Source organism: Heterocephalus glaber, unplaced genomic scaffold (assembly GCF_053883595.1).
Source record: "Heterocephalus glaber isolate CG9 unplaced genomic scaffold, H.glaber_assembly_v1.0 deba00001813, whole genome shotgun sequence".
NCBI classification, from domain to species: domain Eukaryota; kingdom Metazoa; phylum Chordata; class Mammalia; order Rodentia; family Bathyergidae; genus Heterocephalus; species Heterocephalus glaber.
Genome location: NW_028258484.1, coordinates 1,071,929 through 1,094,892, shown reverse-complemented (window position 1 = coordinate 1,094,892; position 22,964 = coordinate 1,071,929). Strand labels below are relative to the sequence as shown.

At 50.1% G+C, this 22,964-nt stretch overlaps 1 protein-coding gene across 2 annotated transcripts; it reads right to left on the bottom strand.

Annotated features, from left to right (window-relative positions):
• Positions 1-56: 56 nt before the first annotated feature.
• Natd1 (N-acetyltransferase domain containing 1) lies at positions 57-22,797 on the bottom strand. 2 transcript variants are annotated; one of them, XM_087203947.1, is made up of 4 exons: positions 22,557-22,797; positions 15,228-15,346; positions 11,467-11,546; positions 57-6,199 (listed from the first exon to the last, which is right to left on the bottom strand). In XM_087203947.1, exons 1-4 carry the CDS (start codon positions 22,660-22,662, stop codon positions 6,169-6,171), a joined length of 336 nt encoding a protein of 111 aa, XP_087060073.1. In that variant the 5' UTR covers positions 22,663-22,797; the 3' UTR covers positions 57-6,168. The 2 variants fall into 2 exon arrangements, with proteins under 2 accessions (XP_087060073.1, XP_004868807.1); XM_004868750.3 differs by lacking the exon at positions 57-6,199 and adding an exon at positions 13,669-14,490 and having other exon boundaries at positions 10,003-11,546; positions 22,557-22,790.
• Between the last annotated feature and the right edge of the window lie 167 nt (positions 22,798-22,964).

Here is a 22,964-nt window from a genome sequence, read left to right as displayed (position 1 = left end):
TCCAATCCCTAACCATCACATCCCCAAACCCCTCCCCAGCTCCCATAAAAGCTCCCCCTACCCTGGCTATGCTGCTGCACTCCTTTGTTCAGAGACAGCCCGGCAGATTGTCCCTGCAATAAAGGCTTGATGTGGTTCTGGTCTGGTCTTGCTTTTTCACTCTTTTGCCTGACAGGAACAACAAAGGTTAAGAATAGGAAAAATTTATTAAGAGAAAGACAGCTTCTGCCTAAGAGAGACAGAAGAGGGACTTGAAAGTGGGTTGCCTGGGGAATCCTGTTTCCCAGGGGTTTTTAATGGAGCAAAGCCATGAGGTGAGGCAGCTTCAAGGTGGGACAAAACTATCATCAACCAATAAGATTACAAGTACAGTTGCTGAGGCAATATTGATCCCATGGGAAATTATAAAGTGGGTGTGAGGTGGAACAAAACTATGATTGACCAATAAGATTAAAACAAGGAGTCAATTAGGTAATATTGCTTAAATGGGGGATCAAATGGGGAAACAAGTCACATAGCAAGTGTATAAGGAATGAACAAGGATTTTCAGTAAGGGAAGAGTCAAGGTCGTTTCATGGAAGAGATGGGTTAAGGTCTTTGTCCCCCACTCAGGTGATTGATGTCTGGGTTTTGGGGGTGGTTTTTTGGTTTTGTTTTTTTTTTTGTCTTGCACCGGGGATTGAACTCAGGACCTTATGCCTTTGCAAGTGGTGGAACCACTGAGCTAAATCCAGGGCCCATTGATGTCTGTTTAGAATACCAATCACTGCTATTCTTCCCTAGGGGAAGTTAGGGTTAGTGGGTGTAGTAGTTTTTCTCTTTTTATAATGCTGACCTTCAGTGAATGTGTCTCAATTGTCCCTCATATTGACTCCTCAGGGCCAGCCCTGTCTAATTGCTTACAAGATATTTAATTAACTTATCTATCTACACTAGTTCTATCCATTTCATTGTTCAAGAGAAGAACCTGGAATCTAACTCCAGAGGGAGAGGCTAGCAACCCAGAACCCATTTAGTTGGTGGGCCACTTTTAGAAGTAGGTTACCTGATAACAGTTGTGTGGATCAGTCATGTGGTTCTGCCATGTTTGCTCACTATTTTCTTTTTCTGATTCACCTTGTGGTCACCAGGAAATCTCACCCTTATAGATAAGGGCTAAAGCCTCTGTTTTTAGGAAACATATAAGCCTCCTCCCCACTTCTCTTCTGAATTGGGTTAAATCCTCTCCTTGTTTCTTCGAACAGAAACTCAGCTAATTTAGAAAGATGTGCCAGAGGGCCTGAGTGAAACAAAGGAAATCACCAGTAAAGGTCAAGTCAGGAGGCTGTGAGTATGTAGAGCTATCCTTATAATTTTTTCTCTTAAATGCTCAAAAAACATTTCTATTTCTTAGGCCTTAAACAAAGTACCAAAGTTTTTATTATCAGGATTAAATGTAAGGGATACTATTTCTCAAGGGCCTAAGAGATTTCCCCCACCATGGGCCTCCACCCTGATCTAAGGGAGTCCTCTAAGGGAGTTCCACCCTGATCTTCTAAGAGTTTATTATTTATGAGCTGGGTGTGGTTGCACATGCCTAAAATCTCAGCACTTGGGAGGCTGAGGCTGGAGGATTGCCACCAGTTCAAGGCCAGCATAGGCTACATAGTGAGTTCAAGGCCAGTCTGAACTACATAGGGAGACCTTGTAAAAAGTTTACTGTTTCTAAGGGAGGCTTGGGGGGTTTTAATGATCTCTTGGGATTACCTAAGGGACCCCTGGGTGAGGTTCTACTCTTCTGTCTAAGGAATCATTGGGGCAGAGTGTGTGGTACAGTCTAAGGGGAAAAAATGAGAAGGCACCAGTGCTTCTTTGGCTTCAGACATTTCATTAGTAGTACTTGAGTCTCATAAAGGATACATTGGGAACTCAATGGATCTGCATCTTTCTGCATAGGATGCCATCTTCTCTCCCTTAGGCCCCATGGTGCACCATGGGAGATAACCTTCAGATCCCAGCCACCTCACCATTAGGCTGTATTCTTTAAAATTGGAAACAGTTTGACCCTGAAGGTAGCTAGTTGGTGACAGGCCCCTCAGCCAGACCCCCACCCAAGCAGACTCACTACCCACATCCACAGGAGCACAGAGATAACAGAAAGCCAGCAGCCTCCCTGCTGCTCCTACCACCACCCTGTTTATCAGCCAGCCCCAGGCCCATCACCCATAGGACTCTAAAATTTTCCACCCTCTTGACCAGTGCCCCATTCTCTGCCTAAACTCCTCTATAACAACTGCACAGACCCCCCTCTCAGGTCCAATGCCCTCTTCACCTTTGGCCCATTTGCAACCAGATGGTAATAAACTCACATGTTGCTTGAACTTTGCCTGCCTCAGTGGTCTCAAACCTGACCTTACAGTTGGTGCCCCAGGAACAAGCTCCACTCTTATCTTTAACAACTTATCTTCTATTGTAATATTGTTTTGGTCCAGTACAAACTAGGAAATCAACACCCATATTTGAGGCTGAGGAGAGTCCTAGTCAGAGCTTCTTTACTCCTGCTTTGACATATCAGTTTGAAGCTCAAATGTTTAACCATCAGTTTTTAATTGTCTCATAATGTCCTACTCCCTTACTAGGTTACCTGTTGGGACTACACCAAGCCATGCTTCTAGACATCCCTGAGGTTACCCTAAAGACTTGCAATACTTTTAATCCTGCCTCACTGAAGCCTACAGGCTCAGAGGTTAGCCACTCTCTGAACAGGTGATTTCTTAGACCTATGCAAGTAGGCAGGGCATCAGTAACCTGCCTCTCCAAGACTCTGAGGAGGTGTGGTTCACTGATGAAAGTAGCTGTCCAAGGACATCAAAAGGTAGGTTATGCAGATATCAGTTCACAATAGGTTATTGAGGCCAAACACCTTCCCCCTGGGACCTCTGCACAAAAAGCAGAGCTCATAGCTATTACTTAGGCATTGATATTAACAACACGCAAAAAGCTAAATATCTATATAGACTCCAAATATGCCTTTCTGGTGCTACATGTCCAAGCAACAATCTATAAAAAAGGCCACTTACTAACCAATAAGCAATCATGCCAGGCATAATGGTGCATGCCTGTAATCCCAGTGCTCAGCAGGTTGAGACAAGAGGATTGCTGGGAGTTCATGGCCAGCTTGGGCTACATAGTGAGTTCAAGGCAAGCCTACACTACAAATTGAGACCCTATATCAAAAACAAAACAAAATAAAACAAACAGAAACTAATAAACAATCATCTACGACACACAAACAGAAAATTCTACAACTCCTAGAGGCAGTCTATTTTCCCAAGCATGATGGTGTCATTCATTGCAAGGGACACCAAAGAGACAAGTCTAAAGTTTCCTTGTGAAATCAAAAGGATGGTGGAAAGGCAAGAAGGGCAGTCTTAGAGCCCCTTAAGACCCTACCCTTATTCCCAGTTCTTGAGAAACCATTAAACTAATCCTTCCTCAGGGGATGCAGTGGAAAGCTATAAAAACCCTACATGGAAAATTGTCACTCAAATTTTCACAGGACTAGGCTACTCCTGTGATCTTCTGGAAGATCTGAGTTTCCTCTTCAAAAAGCAAGACTCCAGCACTCCTCTGAGGGCAGATACTCCTAATTCATCACAGCTTGAATGAGCACTGTATTAGAGTCCTGTTTTTAATTAAATACATAATGTGAGTAATCTTACTAAAGTTATGGCTCTTAGGCTTTGATAATTTATCTAACTTCCCTCTTTGCCATACTTTCTCAACAGGAGATGTGAAACTCTGACTTGCCCCTTATCATATTTGTGCTCTACATCCCCAACCTAAGAGTAAAATTATTCTCCTGACAAATTTACCAAAATTTCTTTCATTGAACAGGCCCCTCAATAGTCCTTCACATATAGACACTAACTCATTTCTTATTGTCTTCTGATAGGCTTCTTTTCAACACAGCCAGTGGGCCACAGCATCCTGAGGTAGCTAGAAAGCACATAATTCCCAATGTTAGGGTTTGTGTTTAGATCTTCCCCCAAAGCCTCATGCAGTCATAGGTGGAGCTCTTTTTCAAGTGGCTGGATCTAGAGTGTGTGCTGCCAGAATTGATTCATGGTGCATTGCTAGGCTCAAGAGCACTATGATTAATGGTGTGAGTGCTACCTGCCCTAAGTAGCTTGATAAGATAAAAGGGTCAGAAAGACACTGTTAAGGTCTCTTTCTGCTTTTGCTGTCTTCTCCTTGTCATGAACTAGTTCTCCTCTGCACTGCCCCTCTAGCAAACCACCCTTCTTGGAAACAGCCAATTATGGACTGAAACCTCCAAAAACTGTGAGCTAAATAAATCTTTCCCCATTTAACTTAGGATGTTGAATATTTTGTCTCAGTAGTGAGAGAAAAGTAAGACATTCAGTAAGTAGGACCTACAGCCCCTTTCAGCCAGAAGTAGCTATTTGAAGAGGGAGACCTCTACATCTTCAGCACCTCATAAAGAATTATGGGGATTTATGTCCCTCAGGGAGAAATTAAGCAGAAGATTTAGGTGTGGCAAATCAACTGAGCAAATGGGCATGATCTGTCAATAATGAAAATCCAGGAAATGCTCAGAAAAACAGTTCCCAATGCTCTGCACCTGAGACTAATCAAAGAATGCTATCTTTAATTCTTCTTGAGAGGACTCAAGCAGGTTTTCTATAGGAAAGCCCAGACCTGATGTCAGCCTAAGGAGGGGGAGATACAAAAGATGGTCACCATTAACCTTATGTCCACTATGGCCCATTTTCACTCTGCACAGTGTACTTTTATATTTTTAATTAGCCTGCACTCACTCTGCAGAATGTTTCCTTTCCTGCCTTTAATAAATGTAAAACCTTGCTACCTATTGCACTTGTTTTTTCTAATTCTTTGTTCAGGACAAGAAGAACCTAGAAAAAAATCCCTAAAAGGAGTCCCCAGCACCCTAGAACCCAATAACAGTCTGGCATATAGAGAACAATGACAAGGCTCCTCAGGGACACTGATGCTCCACTCACAAATCTGTTTCTTAGGGTATTAGTGAAGGGTACATTTTCATTTTCTGGATCATTCCCATGTGGAGGATTAGGTTTAACATGGCAAATCCATTCCAGCATTCCCACTTTCCTGAACGTTTGAATCCCCTCATCAACAGTAAACCAAGGGAAATTAGACATCTCTAACTCATTCACCAGTGGGCCATTTTTTGATTCATACTTCTGCCAACCAACCAAATAAACTATCACTTTTTTTTTTTTTTTTTTTTTTTGGTAACGGGGATTGAACTCAGGACTTTTTGCTTTCCAGGCAGGCAGCGGGACCACTGAGCCAAATCCCCAGCCCTACTACCACTTTTTTTAATTCCACAAGCTGCAGTATTAAATTCAGAATCTCTACTTAATGGGCCTATATTGACAAGCTTGGCCTGATCCAGGCGTGTTTTTGCCACCATTATCCCACTCCATCCACCTTTTTCTTCTTATTTTATTTTATCCCATTCCCTCCCTCAAGCCCCCCCCCCCCTCCATCCACCTTTTTTGAGGCAGGGAGATCCTGAATTTACTAGGTAGCCCAGAAGACTCCTGAAGGTGATATACATACCTTTACATCATGGTGATGTACCCAGGAGGAGGTCTGCTATATTCCCAAAGACCTTCTTGGGTTTTCTAACTCTTACAAGCAGAGATCTGATGAACGAGTATGGGAATGGACTTTAAGGGTTTGTGATAGCAGCCTGGGGTAGTGGCACATGACTGTAATCCCAGCACTCAGCAGCTGAGGCAAGAAGATTGCAGAGAGTTTGAGGCCAGCCTGGGCTATATAATAAACTCAAAGCCAGCCTGGGCCACATAGCAAGACCCTGCCTCAAAACAAACAAACAAACAGTCAAAGGCCTTGAGCTCACTGCAGAGCCCTGTGCCAGTCTCTATCAAGAAGCTGAAGGGTCTGTGCTAGAAGACTAAAGAGTCTGCCCTGCAAGGATGAAGTCTGTGCTGGATGCCTGGAGATGAATGCCCAAAAGTGATGGTGAAGACTGGAGCTCCTCTAAAGAACCCGAAGTTAGACTTCTTTCTTCTTTCCCTTTTTAGTCTATCCAGGATACAATCCTATTGGTTGGTGCCACCCACATCCAGGGTGAATCTTCCCTCTTCAGTAAATCCATCATCTGTCAGAGCCATCCCATGAATTTGTCCTGATTAGGGAGCAATAAAGGTTTAAAGACACAAGACACAAAGATAATTTGAAAGAGGGGGTCAGGGGGTCCTGCCTCTAGTGGATGAAGAGCCCTGAACTGGCAGTACTACACACTTTTATTAGGGTCACACAAAGAAGCAAGAAAACATGTGATCTAGGGTTCTTAGAAAGGTCATCAGGTTCTCATCATTTGTAGACTGTACCCAAATGTGTATTTTCTTTAATCGGACTTCAGCTTCAGTTGACTTTCTCCTTGGAACTGGCTGGTGCCAGCACATAGCCCAAGGGAGGAACAACTTGCTATTTTCTCCCTCATGTCCCAAGGAGAGATCAATCCAGGCCTCAGTCCTCACACTTAGTTTCCAAAAACCATCCACACCCAGAACAATAAACCAATCAGCTGGGTGTTTCTTATTCAAGTTGACACCACAGTTAACTATCACAGGAATGTATAAAGTCCAAATCATAACACACTTTTGTCTAGATTCCAGAATAACTGTAGAGAGGCTTATTCCTACCCAATTCAATATCCCATGTGTGTATTATGGTTTATTTATAAAATGTTCCCCAAAGGCTTCATGTGTTCAGAGATGGGGCTTTTGGAAGCTGATTGGATCATGGGGCTGCTCTTTGTATCAGTGGATTTATCCACTGATGAGTTCAGCAATTGAGTGTGCTATTAGGAGGTGGGGCTTTGTCAGAAGAGGCAGGTCACTGGGGATGCTAGAAAGTTATAATACCATCCTTAATTTCTTTGCTACTTTCTCTGCTTTTTGGCCACTTATGTGAGCAACTTTTCTCAATGAGCCACACCCTCCCACCGCACCATTTTTGTATTTGAGCCCGTCAATCATAGCATCATCTATGTCATGCTGGTTTTATGGGCATGCAGAATGCAAGAGTTTTGAGAGGGCAGGGAGGCTTCCACTTAGATTTCAGAAGAACGCCTGGTGGGCCAGGCAGTGTAGCCCTGAAAGGACAGTGTATGAAGCTCTGAGAGCGAAGCCAAAAGTGCTGTGAAGACCCCAGGAAGTTGGAGAAGTCAGGAACATGAAACATCTGCTGAGGAAAACTGCAGTGAGCAAAGCCGCTCCAGGAGAAAGGCCATTAAAACTGCAACTAGCAATGCTGTAGGGGTGGGACTGCCCAAGCCCCTTGGAGTTCACATCTCACCACCACCTGCCTCAGGTACTAGATGCGGAACTACAAGATTTAATGTTTGCTTTGCCGGCTTTCAGTCTTTAGTCTCATTGCTTGCTATCCCCCATTTCTCCCTTTTGGGATGGAACTATTTATCCTGTGCCACTGTAGACCTACCGGCAGTGTTTAATTTTCTTTTTTCTTTTTTTATAGGGGTTTATAGCTAAGTGTTTGCCTTGAGTGTCAGCGGAGACTTGGGACTTGGACTTTTCAGCAATAGTGGAATTGTTACGATGTTGGCAACTGTTAGAGAGGGACTAAATCTTTTTGCCTAAAGAGACAGACATGAGTCTTTGGGGCCATAGGTGGAATATCATGGTTTAGGCCTAAAATGTCCCCCAAAGACCTCATGTGTTCAGAGGTGGGGCTTGGGGAGGTGATTGGATCATGGGATGCTGAATTCATCAGTGGATTCACCTACTGGTGAGTTTAGTGATTGAGTGTGCTATTAGGAGGTGGGGCCTGCTTAGAGGTGGGTCACTAGGGGGTGTGACCTGGAAGGGTATGTTCCTCTCCCCAACTCCTCCCTTGTTTCTCTGCTTCCTGGCTGTACTGTGAGCAGCTTTTGTCCATGAGGCAGAACCCACAGACAAGAAAGCTTTTATTTCTTATAGGACTTCAGTCTATGATGGGTCAGAGTTAGTAACAACAGGTAAACTGGTCTATTTAATAATCACTCTTAGTCTCTCAGTCCCCGCCCCCCACCCTCTCTGTCTCCAGTGCTAGGAATTGAACCCAGGGCCTCACACATGCTAGCTATGCCACTGAGTCACACTTCCAGACCCATCGCTGTCTATTGCACATTGTCTTCTATGTTAATGTGTTGCCATTATGTCATATGGTATAACCCATAGCAGGGAAGAATACTGCTGCTTATTCTTACCTGTGACCTGCTACACCCCTTCTCTGCAGCACACAGGGATTGAAAGCATGCAAACTATATTTGCCAGAACCTGTGTGTTATAGCTTGTGTCTGGATGTCCCCCAAAGCCTCATGTGGTCATAGGTGGGGCCTTTCAGAGGTGGCTGGATCGAGTGTGCGATGCTGAGATGAAGTGTGTGATGCTGGGATCAAAGGTGTCTGATTACTAAATTAGTCCATTAATTGGTTTGGCATAGTTCTGGGTGTGGATAATGGGAGAGCCAACCTGGGTGTGAGTGCTACCCACACTATGGGTGTGTAGCCTGGATAGAATATAAGGGACAGAAAGAAGGCTGCTGATGGTCTTGCTGCTGCTTTACTGCTTCACTGCTTTGCTGCCTTCTGCCAGTTGTGAACTGTTTCTCCACTGTGATGCCCCTCTCCCATGCTGCCCTGCATTGCAGCCAGCCCACTATGAACTGAAACCTCTACAAAGTGTGAGCCAAAATAAACCTTTTCTCCTTTAGCTTTTGGTGTTGGATATTTTTCCTCAGCAACCAGAAATGTAACTAAGACACTGTGCCTGGTAGGAAGCACTAGCAGGTATTAGAAGCAGTGTGGTGTTTCTGGATTCGGAGGTGGCAGCAGTGACCACCAGATATGCCCTTGCAGCTTGTAAGGCTGCAAGCCTTAACACCATCAGTAACTCTGGGATCATAGCTTTGGGTGACACTTTCTGTTCTTCCAGCCTCAATGTACAGGCAGCTTCTGGAAACCCCACCTCCTTGCTCCGCTCTTTTCAACAGTTGCTGTAACCGGTCCGTTACAACCCTAATTCCCTGTTTGAAGCACCTGGGAAGTTTCCATTTTCCTAACCCTTCCCTGGCTGATATTGCTCTCAGTAGTAGAAATATCTTCTTAGAAAATAGTCCCTGAAAGCTAGAAACCTGGAATCACTTATTGGCCCCTATTGACCTGGAACCCAGGAGGCATAACCTCATTGTTAGGGGGAAAATGGTTTCTGGAAGTCTCAGCATTTGGTGCTAATGTTTAAATATTCCCTCCAACGCTCATGTGTTGGAAATTTAATCTCCAATGTAAGTGTTGAGAAGTGGGACCTTTAAAATGTGATTAGGTCATGAGAGTTCTACCCTTTTGGACTGATTAATGTCATTATTGCAGAAGTGGCATCCTTATACAGGATGAGCATGGCTCTCTTCTTCTTTCACTTCCTGGTATGGTATGATGAGCCCTTACCAGACATGGGCTCCTTGGCTTTGCACTCTCCAGCCCCTAGAACTATACCTCCATTCTTTATCAATTACCTACTCTTGAGTATTCTGTAATGGAAACACAAAATGGACTGAGACAATAACAAAACCGGCACTTTCAGTAGCACCTATTTTAGCCCAGTGAGGTAGCACACACCAGTAATCCCAGCAGGAGGATCACTACAAATCTGAGGCCAGCCTGAACTACATAGTAAGTTAAAGACCAGTCTGAACTACATAGGAAGACCTTGTCTCAAAAAACAAAAACAAAAACCCACCTATTTTAAGTGCTTGGGTGAAGCATCTTTTGAAAGCAAAACCTGGAAGACAAAATGGGTGCTGCCCCCACCTGTGGCCACGGGGATACCTAGTAAGACTGGTGTGGTGGGTGGCTTCTGACAACTGGAGATTAAGCAGAACCTGATCAACAACTCAGCTCAAGGCACTGACAGAAAACCAGAGTACATCTTTAACAACCCAAAAGCATCTTTAATTCTTGTAGCCATAAGACAGATACAACTGAAAACATTTTGAGTATATGTGCTGCCGAAGTGAGCACACAACTGAAAACATAATCCTAGATTTAATCCTGCAGGTTGCAGTTACAACATGAGTTGAATTCACAGCCTTGCCGGATCTCTTGCATGAAATTTAGGGCACTGATCTGAAAGGAGTGGGACCCTGAGAATAGTAGAAGGATGTTTGGGTGGACGCAAGCAAAACTGAACAGAGGAAGGACAGTATGAGTACACAGCCAAGTGCTCCAAGAATATTCCAGCTTCCAACCCCAGCTTCCCATGCAATTTAGCTGTCTCTACACTGGCCAGAAATGCTCCATCAGCCTACAGCTGACAGCTCAACACAGGCCCACCTCAGCCCTCCAAAGGAGCAGGAAGCTGCTGGAAGTTTTATTGCTTTCTGAGGCCATCTGTCATCTAAGTAGACATAAGACCACAACACACAGGCTTGGTACCATCACTTAGAGAGGACAGGAACTGGGCTTGGATCCTAGGTCTTCCAGCTGTGTGACTGCAGATTAGAAACTCCCTCACCCTGACTCTCTCAACAGGCCCGTGACTAGTACCTCTTGGACTGTTTGAGAATGGGATAAAATTGTGAAGGGCTTAGTAACTATTGTCTCCTCCCCTTTTGCCAGGGCAGCCATCTAACCCCAGTGGGAACTAGGAGGAAAAATTCCCATTCAGGAGTTGGACCCATCTTGGCAGCCAGAGAGCAAGGATGTGGGCCTTGGAGTGGTGACAATTCCTGTGCTTCTGGGTTTTGGAAACCTGGCCACTACTCCCTGATGGGCCCGTGTTCAAGCAAGCCTCGGCCCCACCTCTCTGCTCTGGACCAGAAGTCCCCCAAGGAGACACTCATTAGGGCCAAATGCAGCTCTCCTCTAAGAGGCTGACATGACATCAGGGCTTCTTCCCAGGAAACTCCTTAAAGCTGCTGCCCAGGCAACAGAGGCTGGTTTCAGGGCTGGACTGTGGCCTTGGGGGTAAGGAAGAACCAGGGTGTTGTGTTTAGCAAAGTTGCACAGGCTGGGTTGGAATCCCAATGCCACTGCCACTAGCTTGCTGGGTCCCTTGGAGCCTTGTTCTCCTCTCCTGAAAAGTGGAGCTGCTCCCCTCACACAAATAGTGTTGACGTTCAAAAACAAGTCTATGTAATTAGCAACTTAGTGAAACCCTGTCTTAAAGTAAAAAATTAAAAGGGCTAGGGATGTAGTTCAGTGGTAAGAGTGCCCAAGTTCAATCTCCAGAACCACAAAAAAAAAAAAAAAAAAGCTGGATGAACATCAGGAAGGGAGAGAGCAAAGATCAGCTACACAGCCTGTCTGGCCTCCTTTCTTACCCCAGGGCTCCCCAACTGCTTCATTCTGGCCCAGTCTCTTCAGTTAAAAAGATCAGCAGCCCATCCACTCACCATGAGATCATGTGCAGAGCCTGAGAGCAGTCCTGTCGGCCCATGCCTGTCACTGAATGTGTCTTATTATGTTTGGAAGCCTGCAAAATGACAAAAGAGGTCTAGAGACTGGCATTGGCCCCAATACCACAGGCACAGGTCCTGAGTGGGAAAGGCACATGAGTTACTGCCTTATAGACTGGGACAGGAAAAAGAACCCCAGGGTGAGATCTGGCAGGGGAGCATAAAGCCTGTGGCAACATGCTGGGGTGGGCAGGGATCCCTGTGACCCAGGCTTCACCAAGTTCTCAACAACCAGATCCTGGAAGGACTCAGGACAGAGATAGGGTGAGGTTTGGAACCAGGTGGATGGGGTAGCACCAGAGAGGCTGAATTGGGCTGTGGGCAGAGGGGTGGGCTGGGGCTGCAGAGTGGGTGATGTGGTTATTGCTAACACAATGCCCACTGGGGAGTCTGGCACAGCTCTGCTGAGCCCCCAGAATGGGGTCAGTGGTACTTTAAGGCAGCCTGAGGAGCCACGGATGCTTGGGTCACCCTGTAGGAATGTGGGACAAGCCCACCAAGGAAGCCCCAGCCATTCTTCCTGAGCCAGGGCTTCTACCACCCCAAGTTTGCTCATTCAAGTACTGTTTTGTGGGCACACAGCCTTCACAGCAAGGCCCATGCTGTTAGAACAGTGTGGGATCTGCTTGAGGCAGAAAGAGTGGGGTTAGAGGCTGGCTCCGGGCACGATTTCTCTGGGCCCTCCTGTGTGCAGGCTGGAGCCCCTGGGCCACTTCATCCTATAGGTCCCAGCTCACCAAATGCTTGGAGGCAGGACAATCTGTAAGGGAACTTGGGAGAGGTGGCCTTAGGGAGGGAGGGAATTGAGGCCCCCAATTTGGCACAAGCCAGGAGGGAAGAGAAAATGCAGACTTTGGCCAGCCCAAGTGACTACTCTGGGGCCTATAACCTGCTCTTCTCTCAACCAGTGCAGAAATGGAGGACACCAGCTGTGTGGGGACACAGCCCTGCTGAGTCCCCTCCTGCTGGCAATTTCTTCCTAGAGGGCCTGGCTTCTCTGGCCCTTAAAGGTACTTAGCAAACCGAGCTAAGGATGGTGGAAGGGATGGGGGCCCTAGGCTCTCCTGAGGACTCCTGGTGGCCAAAGTGTGTGTGTGGTGGTGGTGGGGGGGGGGGGGGGAGTATAGCATAGGGCAAGGGCCCAGAGTACAAGAGGTGTAAGAGTGCTAAGGACAGTGACTGCCACTAGGCCAACCCTGTGATTCACAGTAGGGGATGAGGGTTGTGGATTCAGAGGCTGCCAGGCCTTCTTTTGTGTGCAGATGCTGATGCTCCTGGTGAAGGTGAGAAGCCATCTGAATGTATATGTCTGGGATAGGCAGCTGAGCTGCTGTGGCTAGGGAAGGAGAGCTGGGAGGAGTCTCTGTACAAAGACTTGGGCAGTGAGAAGAATGGAAAAAGACACCCACAGGCCAGGCCAGCATCAAAGGGAGGAGTCATGGTGGCAACCAGCACCCCCAGAATCCACCTGCTCAGGGCTTGTGTACTGGAGGAGGGAGGTGTGGGGGCCTGACAGCCTCTTGCTGGGGTACCCTGAGCACACTCGAGATACCCCCAGAGGTCTGGGAGGGGATTTGCTGTTGACTAACACCTCACCCCAAAAGCAATCTTGACTCCTGGGTCACCCTTCAGCTCTATGGAGGACTGGACTTAACCCTTGTGGGGAACGAGGCAAAGAGGTCAAGATCCTGAGCCCCAACCAGTCCCCAAAGGGAAGCCACAGGGTCACAGAAAGGTGGGTACCCCAGGGCCAAGGTATACTCAGTGAGCTTCCCCAAGGGTGTCAACAGGAAGGCAGGTGTGGAAGGGGCCCTGGGACTCGAGATAGGGCTGGGCACAGCAGCTACAAAAGAGAACAACACTCTGGTGTCTAGTGGCAGCAAAGGAAATCCCTTGGGCTGAAATACTCCTTCCTCTTGGGTGACAATGGTGCTTCTTAGGAGGCAGCATGCCTCCCTACTCCACCCAGTTCCAAGGTGAGCCCTCTTGAGAAAGCCCAGGTAGGCGGTGGCAAAAAGGCCAATGAGGGCTGAGGACCCTGTTATGTTCATCAGGCTGCAGCCACTCAGGGTGTCCAGGGCTGGGTCCTGACGGGGTGGGGGTGGGGGTGGGGTGGGGGGTGGGGGGGGAGGTGAGTACCTCCTGGGGTAGGGCGTGACCTTGGTTTCTTGCAGAGTAGACAGAAAATGAGGGTACCAGGGGAGGAAGATACTCATTGCCCCCGGCCTGTCCACACCCATGTGTTGATGTGAGCATGTGTGCAGTGAAGCCTGGAAGCCTGGGCTGGAGCTCCATCCAGCACTCTTATCTCTCACATCAAGTACATAGCCCTTTACTGTGGCTCTGCCACCTGTGCCAGGGCACCAAAGTCTGAGAAAGAGAAGGGGGTAGTGCTGGTGGTAGCTGAGGCTTGGCACTACCATCTTCGAAAGTTGGCACTTGAAGTTTCTTGTTGCTCCTCTTGACTCCAGGGAGCATCCTCCTCATCTTCAGAAAGGACACAGCTCTAGGAGATGGTGGCCGGGGTCCCACGCCGGCCTTCTGCTGATCACAGAGCAGGGATCCAGTTGCCCCCAGGCCTCCTTGCAGTGCCCACAGAAGGTCTGTGCAAAGCTGGAGGGTCTCTGCAGGAGGGGGCTGGGGGACCTTGACCATTTGGCCTCCCCTTCTCTCAGTCACCGCAGCACCGCCTAGCCTCAGGCAGGCACCTTCAGGAACCTGGACCCGGCTGCATCCTTACAAAAATAACTCTGAGCCTGTTCCCAGTGGTGGGAGCAGGGTCCTGAGAGGACGCGGCCTAGGGAGTCCGCGTGGAGGGAGGGCCGCAGGGTGCCTGCCTGGAGGTCACGGCTGCAGGCGCTCCAGATACTGTGGCAGGGGGTTCTCCTTGACGTATTTCTGGATGTACCAGCACGTAAGATGGGCCTTCAGGTCCTCCTCCACTACGAAATCTAGAGCAGCCTGGGGGCCAGGGCAGAGGGGAGAGCCAGTGGTCAGAACTCTCAGCCTGAGAAGGTGGCAGTGGTGGGCTCCATCCATAGCCCTCGGGCTCCATGGCCACCCTCCTACTATGCCCAGGTCAGTAACTCTGAGTTCCCTGGTACACCAGGATAACCCCATAGACCAGTCTGGTCCTGTATGAAAGGACATGAGCCCCACAGGGCCCCAGAAGGCACTAGGGGGTTGGTGAAGGAGCCTACCCCGAGCCAACCCCAGGCACAAAGCAGAGGCTGGGGTGGGGTGGGGAAAGAGAAAAAGCTAGCCCAGGGCCCAGCTTAGCCCCCTCAAGCAGCCCTTAGAGCTCAGAGGCTTTCTTCTGTTCCTGCTATAACTGCCCTGGGAAGCTGCCCAGGCAGCCTGGTCAGGACTCTGGGAATGAGGGGATGCAGCAGTATCCCACTGACTTTAACACTTTCCCATCTGCTCCACAAGGACTTACTGTGAACCTACTATGTTATGGGTCCTGGAGCCATAGGACAGGATTAGGCTGCACCAGGGCTCTGCCGATCAGGAGCCAGATGGGCTGTCATTTGCCCTGAGAGGACCTAGGGGATGATTCATGCTGCCCAGCACTCACCCACTGCCCACTGTAACCTGCTGACAAGGTGGGCCTGTACATCTGTGCATGGCCAAGAAACACATATCTCCCTGAGTGAGATGGTGGTAGCTCCAGGTCCCCTGCCCACCACCCTCCCTACCTTGGCAAGGTGCTTGGCAATGCCACGCCCACGGTAGGTATCAGGGACCTCTGTGTGCTGTAGATCCACAATTCGCTTGCCCACATACTCGTACAGCAGGACAGCACGATCATGGCACCCTGGGAGAGAGGTGGAAATAGGTGAGCTGTGGAGACTCCAGGGTCTGGGGTTGGCCCCAGCAGAGTTCTTCAGGGCCTAGTGCCCAGGCACTAGGGAGAGGCCAGGCATCTGGAGCCATGGTACCTGAGCTGAAGTCTAAGCATCCTCTCTGTGTCTTAGTTTCCTTGTTCATAAAGTAGGGTACAATAAAACGCTCCTCCCAGGGTCACTTGGAGGATTTAATGAGGCAATCTCTGAGCAATGCTCAGTATGGAGCCAGCAACACTTGCACCCTTGCTACTATCCCCCACCTCAGCATCACAGAGATCCCCCAGCTCTGAGCCTTGTGCTCTGTGCCTCACCTCAGTTACCTCTCAGGGAGTAGGAGTTTCAAGGAGCAGCAGTGGACACAGAGCAGGCCCAGCAAATCTACCACCAAGCCAGAGAAAATAAGACAGGGGAGACACTGCCACCAGGTGGAGCAGGAGAACCCACTGGACCCTGGCAGTGTAGCAAGGAAGGTCACAGGACAGAGGCACAAGCATCTATGAGAAACAGCTGCTGGGCCCACACAGGTCTTTACGCCCTCCTAGGCCTGCCAGGAAAAAAGGCCACCAGCCACCCCCAAGCTCCTGCTGGAAAATACTTAACTGAAGTTCCTCCAATCACAGTTGTTAGTTACCCATCTATCTGTCCATTCATCCATTCATCCATTGACTCATTCATCTACTCACCTATCCACTTATCTATCCATCATCTACTTACCCATCCATCTAGTCACTTGTCTACTCACCCATCCATCCAGCCAGCCAGCCAGCCATTCATCCACCCACCCAGTGTTTTTGGAGCCCCAGGCACTGTTTCAGGTGCTGTGCACATAGCAATGAACAAGACAGACAAGGAGATCTGCCTTCATGAAACTGACTAGAAGGAGAGGAAGATAAACAAGAAGAGCAAGAGAATGTACAGCATGGGAGGGGATGGGGAAGGGGCGTGAAAAACACTGGGTGGGGAGAGTGTTCTAGGAGAGAAGACAACCAGCACACAGGCTCTGAAGCAGGAGTGAGGCTGCAGGAGGGACAGTGAGGACACTAGGGTAGCTGGAGTGCAGGGGCAAGGGGGAAGGGAAAAGATGAGGGCCAGGAGGCCAGGGGCCAGGTCCTGCAAAGCCTTCTATGAAACTGTAAGCCATAGGAGGGTCCTCAGCAGAGAACACATGGAGGTGACTTGTGACTTCATAGGGTCCCTCTGGCCGCCACGGGGGAACTGGCTAGGGGCAGGAGGAGGGAATAATGATGGAGGCAGGGTGGGTAAGAGAAGAGGCGGACTATGCTGGCAGGATTTGCTAATGGTTTGGATGTGATCAATCAGAGAAAGAAAAGTCGAGGGCAAACTCAAGGAGTTGTACATATGTATATGAAGTAAATAAATAAGAAAGGTCCAGGGAAGGACAGGGCCATTAAGCCACATGCAGTGGTGGTGGTGGCAGGGGCTGGGCTCTCAGGAGACCTCTGAGCTGAGAGGTGAAGTGGCTGAGTACCAGCAGATGAAGGACATGCAGAGGGCAGTGCAGGGCTAGGGTCTCAAGGTTGGAAGATACAATTCCCTGGCCTTAAAAGAAGGCATGTCAATGCCAAGTGTCTTTCTCTACTTTTTAAAAGCAAAGTGTATTTCATGTATTTTAACTTTAAAGCAAGCAAAAATCAAATTGTACCTGACATGCTTTGAAGTACCAGAGACCTCTTCCTACATGCTATTACGGTTCAGCCTGTACTAGATTTCCCAAGAGGCAGACTGACAGATGGAGAGACCAAATGACCAGCCCAGGGTCGCACAGCAAGTCAGAAACCAGCACAGGACTCATCCCCAGTTAAGAGGCTTTCTGGCCCCCAAGATCCCTTGAGTCTCTCCCAACCTCCAAGAAGGAGGCCATGATTCAGCTCCCAATCTTCAGATGGAGACTGAGCCCCTAGAGATCCAAGCCACACAGTCACATAGTGGGTTTCATTCTTTCTGCTCCACCGAACATGTCCTCTACTTCTGGCCTCCAGCCTCTGCCTGAGCAGCTCTCTCGGCCTCCAATCCCCTTCCTTTCTCTGAGTGCTCCGGCAGACAGAGATCACACACACACATCTCTGCCTCTGTCCCACCTCCAGGCCTCTCTTTGTGATGTGACCACCATCCTGCTGTAGCCCCTGACAGGCAACTCGGTTCTCAGTTCCACCCTGTTATTGTTTCTCAGCCTTTTGGCTAAGATTAAGTGTAGTTCCACCCTGATAGGGTTTGAATTGGCTCACCTGGAATGGGCCAGTGAGATGGGATGCTATTTGGGGACTGATCTGGTCACTGAAGGAGATACCCACCAGCCCTGACCATTTCACTACCCAAAACTCACCAACAGCCTACTATGTTCAGGCAAGGTCTGTGGTGCTGAGCAGGCAGCAAGGAACAAAACTGAGGAGACCCTCCTTCTTGGAGGGTCTGTTTCAGTAGGACAGGCAGGCAGTGAACAGTATTATAAATGACAAGATTCTCAGGCTATGGGCACCTGTGTGTTCTAAGGACAACACAACAGAGAAAGGTAGGCAGTGGGGGCTGCTACTGTAAAGAGTGTGTATAGGGAAAGCCACTCTTGGCCAAAGATCTGAAGGAATGAAGGATCCAAGGGAAGATCTGGGGGGTGAGCAGACTGGGTAGAGAGAGTGGCACATGCAAAGGACCTGGGGTAGGATGTTCAGGGACTAGTGAGACAGCTGAGTGGTTAGGCCTGAATGAGCTGGAGGCAGGGGGTTAGGAGTTACGTCAAGGGATCTTAGGCCCAGACCACACAGCGTCTTGCAGGCCACTGAAAAGACCCCAGCTTTTGGCTCAGTAGCCTCCACAGAGGAAGGAGGGGTGGGGCTCCAGCTGCACAAGTTTGCTAGTGCTTCTCTGTTCACTCATTCCCTCCATCAAGTGGAGTGGCTACTGGGGCTGTAATGGGCCCCAAGGTACTTCACAAATTCTCTGCTTCCCCCTGGTTGCTGGTGGTCACCTGAACCTGAGCTCAGTCATCACCCTATCCCCAGTACCCAGCCCAGGGTAGACACCTAAGAAACATCTGACCCACAAAAAACTGTTCTCTCCAGCAGACCTACACCGGTACTCTAGGTGGACCTGTGGAATACCAACGTGCCCAGCAGCAGGCCTTCCTGTCTGGCTCGCTGACTGGTCTGACCTGTGACAGGCCTGGGGGCACAGCTTCCAGATATGCCTGACACCAGCCTCCCTGACTCACCAGAGCCTCCCTGTCTCCCACAGCAGCAGATTTCCCACCACTCGCTACGTGCCTTCCTAGGGCCTCTCAGGTCACCCAAGTGACACCTAACCAGATGTTTCCCCGACCACCCACTGCCCCTCATAGGACAGCAGGATGAGGGGCAGCACTGGCAGCTAGGCTCTCAGCTCCTATACTGCGTCCATCCCCACCCGGGGACACAGGCACAGCTCCCGAGCATGACTTGGCTTGGGGCTTAGGCTCTTATCCGAGCTCGATTCTGAGCACCCCAACCCTCATACTGACTCAAAGGGCAGAACTTGTCCCTTAGGAGCCTGGAAAACAAGCTTGGGCTAGGGCTGCAGCTCTGCCAGGTATCCCAGAGACCACACCTGGCCTGGGACAATCCTACCACATGTCACCCTCCTGGGCCTGCGAATCACATCAAGATCACAAACTGTAACTACTTTTGAGAGAAGCTGTCTCTCCCTGGTGTCTCTCCAACCTGGGGCCCTGCACTCCTCACAGCCACAGTATCAACAGAACCCAGGAGGCCATCAGAGGAGGTGATCACGAGAAAGACAAAAGCTGGAGAGCAGCAGGGATACTGTAAGATGGAGATGGGGAATCTCAGTGAAAGGTGGTCACCTCTACCACTGCACCGGCCCTAGAAGATAGTTGGCAGATCAAGATGCCACTGTACAGATGGGGGTACTAAGGCAGTGAGGAGTGGTGACGGGGAGGGGCTAGAGGTCAGAGGCTCAGGTAGAGGGAGCCTGTAGAAGGTTCACATGGGGACTGGGGGTCCTGCGGAGGCATGGTGGGTCTCACAGGGCTACCCACAGGGCTGGAATCTGACCCCTATGAGACCCAGCTCTACTCAGCCCTGTTGTCTCCAGGGTCTAGAGTAGGCTAAAGGTAGCTGCTGGCCCTCCAGGGCCTCGGTCTTCCTATCTGCAAAACAGGGGCCGGGGAGAATATGGAAAAGGCCAAACTGTTGGCAGCTGAGGTGGAGGAGGGAGCAGACGAAATAAGGGGCTGCTGGTGGGCAGGGACTTTTTTTTTTTTTTTAGCTTCCTCCAACCTCTGGATGACACCACTCTGAGAGAGGGTGGGGGCTCCGTGTGGCTTATCTGTCCAAAAGCCATGTGCCTTGGTGTCCCTACCTATAAAATAGTGACAAACTAGCATCTCAGAACCCAGATTTGGGGTGAGACCAGCCTGAGCTTGAGCCTCTTCTCACATCCCATGTCAGCAAGTCCTGTCCATACCTCTTTCCACATCATCCTGGACCTGGATGTTTCTCTTCATCTTTGCTCACACACCACCAAGTGTCCTGGCCCCACAGTCTGCTCCCCTCAGCACAGCTAAGGGGAGCCTAGGCCACCCCATCTGTTCTCTGCTGAGTACTTTTCCAAGCATCTACCTTGCTCAGGGTCAAAGTCAGATTACATAAGTTCACACTTCCAAGCCCTGCACCATCTACCTCTCCTGTGACCTCTTAACTTGATCCCACCTGCTGTCCTCACTCCATCCTCCATTGCTTCTTGCGATTCTAAATGCACACCAGACACCACAGGACCTTTGCTCTTCCTGCTGCCTTCCCTTGGAACATACTTTGAGGCTGTAGCTGTTTCTTGTCTCTTTCAGGTCTTTACTTAAATGCCACCTTCTTTGAAGAGGGCCTTTCTGGACAGCTGATTCTGGACACTTGATAAGCCCTAACTCATCTCTCACCAATCTTTGTTTTCTAGGTTACTTTACAATGTACTTTTTGCCCATTTCTCCTCTACACTAGCAGCCTCAAGAGTCTCTAGAACCTTGAGGAATGCTGGCACATAGTAGGAGCTCAATGAGTACTTGTGGACTGAATCTCACTTCTTCTACCTTGCAAAGCATTTCACTCCCCTGTGCCTCAGCTACTTCATCTGTAGATGGAGGAGCACTTTCACTGCCTTACCTGGGTTTGGCTATGAGATAAACTGACTCCATATGACAGGGCCTCCTGGAACACAGCAAGTGCTTAATAACTCCAGTTGCTCACATCTTTCCTCCCTCAGGTCCTAAGCTTGCAGGAGAACACTCTAGCTCTGCCACAGGGACAGTCAAGGCACACACCTGCCTGTGACAACAGGAATGACGGCCCTGTTGTGTTCCTGCCCAGACTCAGCATTCACATCCATGGTGGGCACAGTGACACCAGCTTCTAGGCTTCCTTGCAGGTCTGAGATCTCATGAGCACCTGTTCTCCTCCTAGCTCACCAAGCATCCCTCCCAGCCCTCAGGTCCACACCCAGACCCAGCCTGACATGGACACCTAGAGAAGCCTGCAAAGGGAGGCAGGCCGGAGAGGAGCAGCCACCTCCAGCCTCCCTCTTCTCAGATTGGGTGGGAGGATCCCTGCCCATTTTTATGGTTAGCCACAATGCAGTGGGTTCCAGAAGGGAGCAAGTCTAAGAATATGGTCCAGCCAGCTCTGGAGGGCTGTCCTTTAGCTGTACCCATTTGGAAGTAAAAACTTCTCCCAAACTCCAAGTGTTCCCTTTTTCTTCTCTGAGTCCAGTGGGTCTTCTGAACACCAAAAACAAAACAAAAAACAGAGCCTCCATGGAAGTCAGAAACCTCAGAGGAGGATCTGAGAAGCCATGCGATCTCTCCCCACAAGAATGACCAGGGCCCTGAATATCACCACCAGCCAGGTCACTGCCAGCACCACCACAGAAGGACTTGCTTCTATAAGGGAAGAATGCAGTGCAGGAGGGGCTAAGCCTAGGTTTGAGTTCTGACTCAGGCCTTTGGTGATAGCCAGCAACTCACTTCCTGCAGCCCTAGCCTCAGCTTACTCACCTGTAATGTAAGCTGGTGTGTCACAACACATCACCTGGAGATTGTGAGACAGGTGCACCCATGAGCTTGTGGAAGTGGTGGGGCCTGGGATGCCCAGGATCCCAAAGAGGAGTTCCAGGCTCTTCTGACTGTGACTACAGAAGCTGGTTCGGGAAGCCATACCCAGCACGATGCTATCCCAGCTCTCCTCTAATTCGCCCGCTGACCGAAGACGAGCCTGTCCCTTTCCCCAGCCTCCACCTTTCCTTCTCGGAAATGGGGGAAATGGGTACCTTAGGCTCTAAGGGCTTGAGACATTCCCACAGAGGGCCCAGCTTGCAGGAGAAGGGAGTGCTACCAGGAGCTCGTGGTCCTCGATTTCGTAATTCTATTTCCAACCCCTTGGACCTCCTGGTAAAAACTTCTCTACAGGAAATGAGGACTTGACATTGCTTTCCGGTTTTAAAGTAATGGTGAGTCCATGTTTGTCAGCACTTACTATGTACCAAACAAGTGGTTGTACTCCACGCTTATCACAGGTTTCATTCTCACCACCAGCCAAAGTGCTGTACACGGGTGCTATTCCCGAAGCAGATGGAGAAACTGAGGCACACGGAGATGCGGCAAACTGGCTAAAGTCTCAGTCATCCACCCCTGCCCCCCAAACAAGGGGCAGAAGCCTCTCTTGCTGTCAGCCACCGGCCCACCCGCAGGATTTTCCCAAAGCCTCCGGAGTGGAAGAGCTGCGCTTCCCAAGCACCTGGGGACCAGGCAGGTCAGGGGTGATCCGCTCTCCAGGACCTCCGTGGGCGGCCCTCGGCTGGTGCCCCACGCCAAAAAAACAGCCGGTCCCAGCAGGTGCGCGTCCTGGGGGTGCTCCTGCCTCTGCCTCCCCCCACTCCCCCGGCAAGCCCCGGGCTAGGCGCTCGCCGCCTTCTCCGGGACGCCCGCCCAGCTCGGCCGGGCCGCGTCCCCACCTGGCCTGCGCTCAGCCCGCAGCTCCAGCGGCCAAGGGAGGCGGCCCGCGGTCGCGCATTCCCTGCGGCCCGGGGTTGGGGCGCACGGCGGGCTAGTAGGTGGAGGCAGCCTCGGTGGGCCCCGCGCGCTCGCAAACAAAAGGCGGGGCGGGCGGGCGGACAGCGCGTTACCGTTGAGCCGGACGGTGAATTGACGGCGCCGGCGATCGTGCTCCACGCGAATGGGGCAGCCCTGCTCCAGCGCGCCCAGCGGCACGGCGGGCGCCGAGTGCGCCATGACGAGGGCTGCGGCCGCCGGGACCGGGGAGCACAGGCGGCTGGGCCGGGCCGAGCGGGGAGAACGCAGGCGGCGGCGCAGAAACTGACACTCGGCGGCGGCGCGGCGACAGCAACAAAAAGGAGGGGGGGAGGTGGCAGGAAATCAGCTGTGAGTCACGTGCAGCGCACTGCCAATGAGCTCGCGGTCTTTTTGTTTTGATACATTCCATTCTGCTCTTAAAGGGCCCGCACGCCGCGCTGGCGGCGTTCTGCTTGCTGCCACAACAAAACAACTCGGGCCTTTGGTGCCAGCGCTGCTTT

Bases quoted from the DNA above. Each gene is read 5' to 3' on its own strand.
- Natd1 (XM_004868750.3), bottom strand. From the start codon at position 22,662: ATGGCGCACTCGGCGCCCGCCGTGCCGCTGGGCGCGCTGGAGCAGGGC. The intron at 15,347-22,556 runs GTAACGCGCTGT...CCTCTCTCCCAG, and splicing joins ATTCACCGTCCGGCTCAACG to GGTGCCATGATCGTGCTGTC. The intron at 14,491-15,227 runs GTAGGGAGGGTG...CCTGGCCCCCAG, and splicing joins TTGCCAAGCACCTTGCCAAG to GCTGCTCTAGATTTCGTAGT.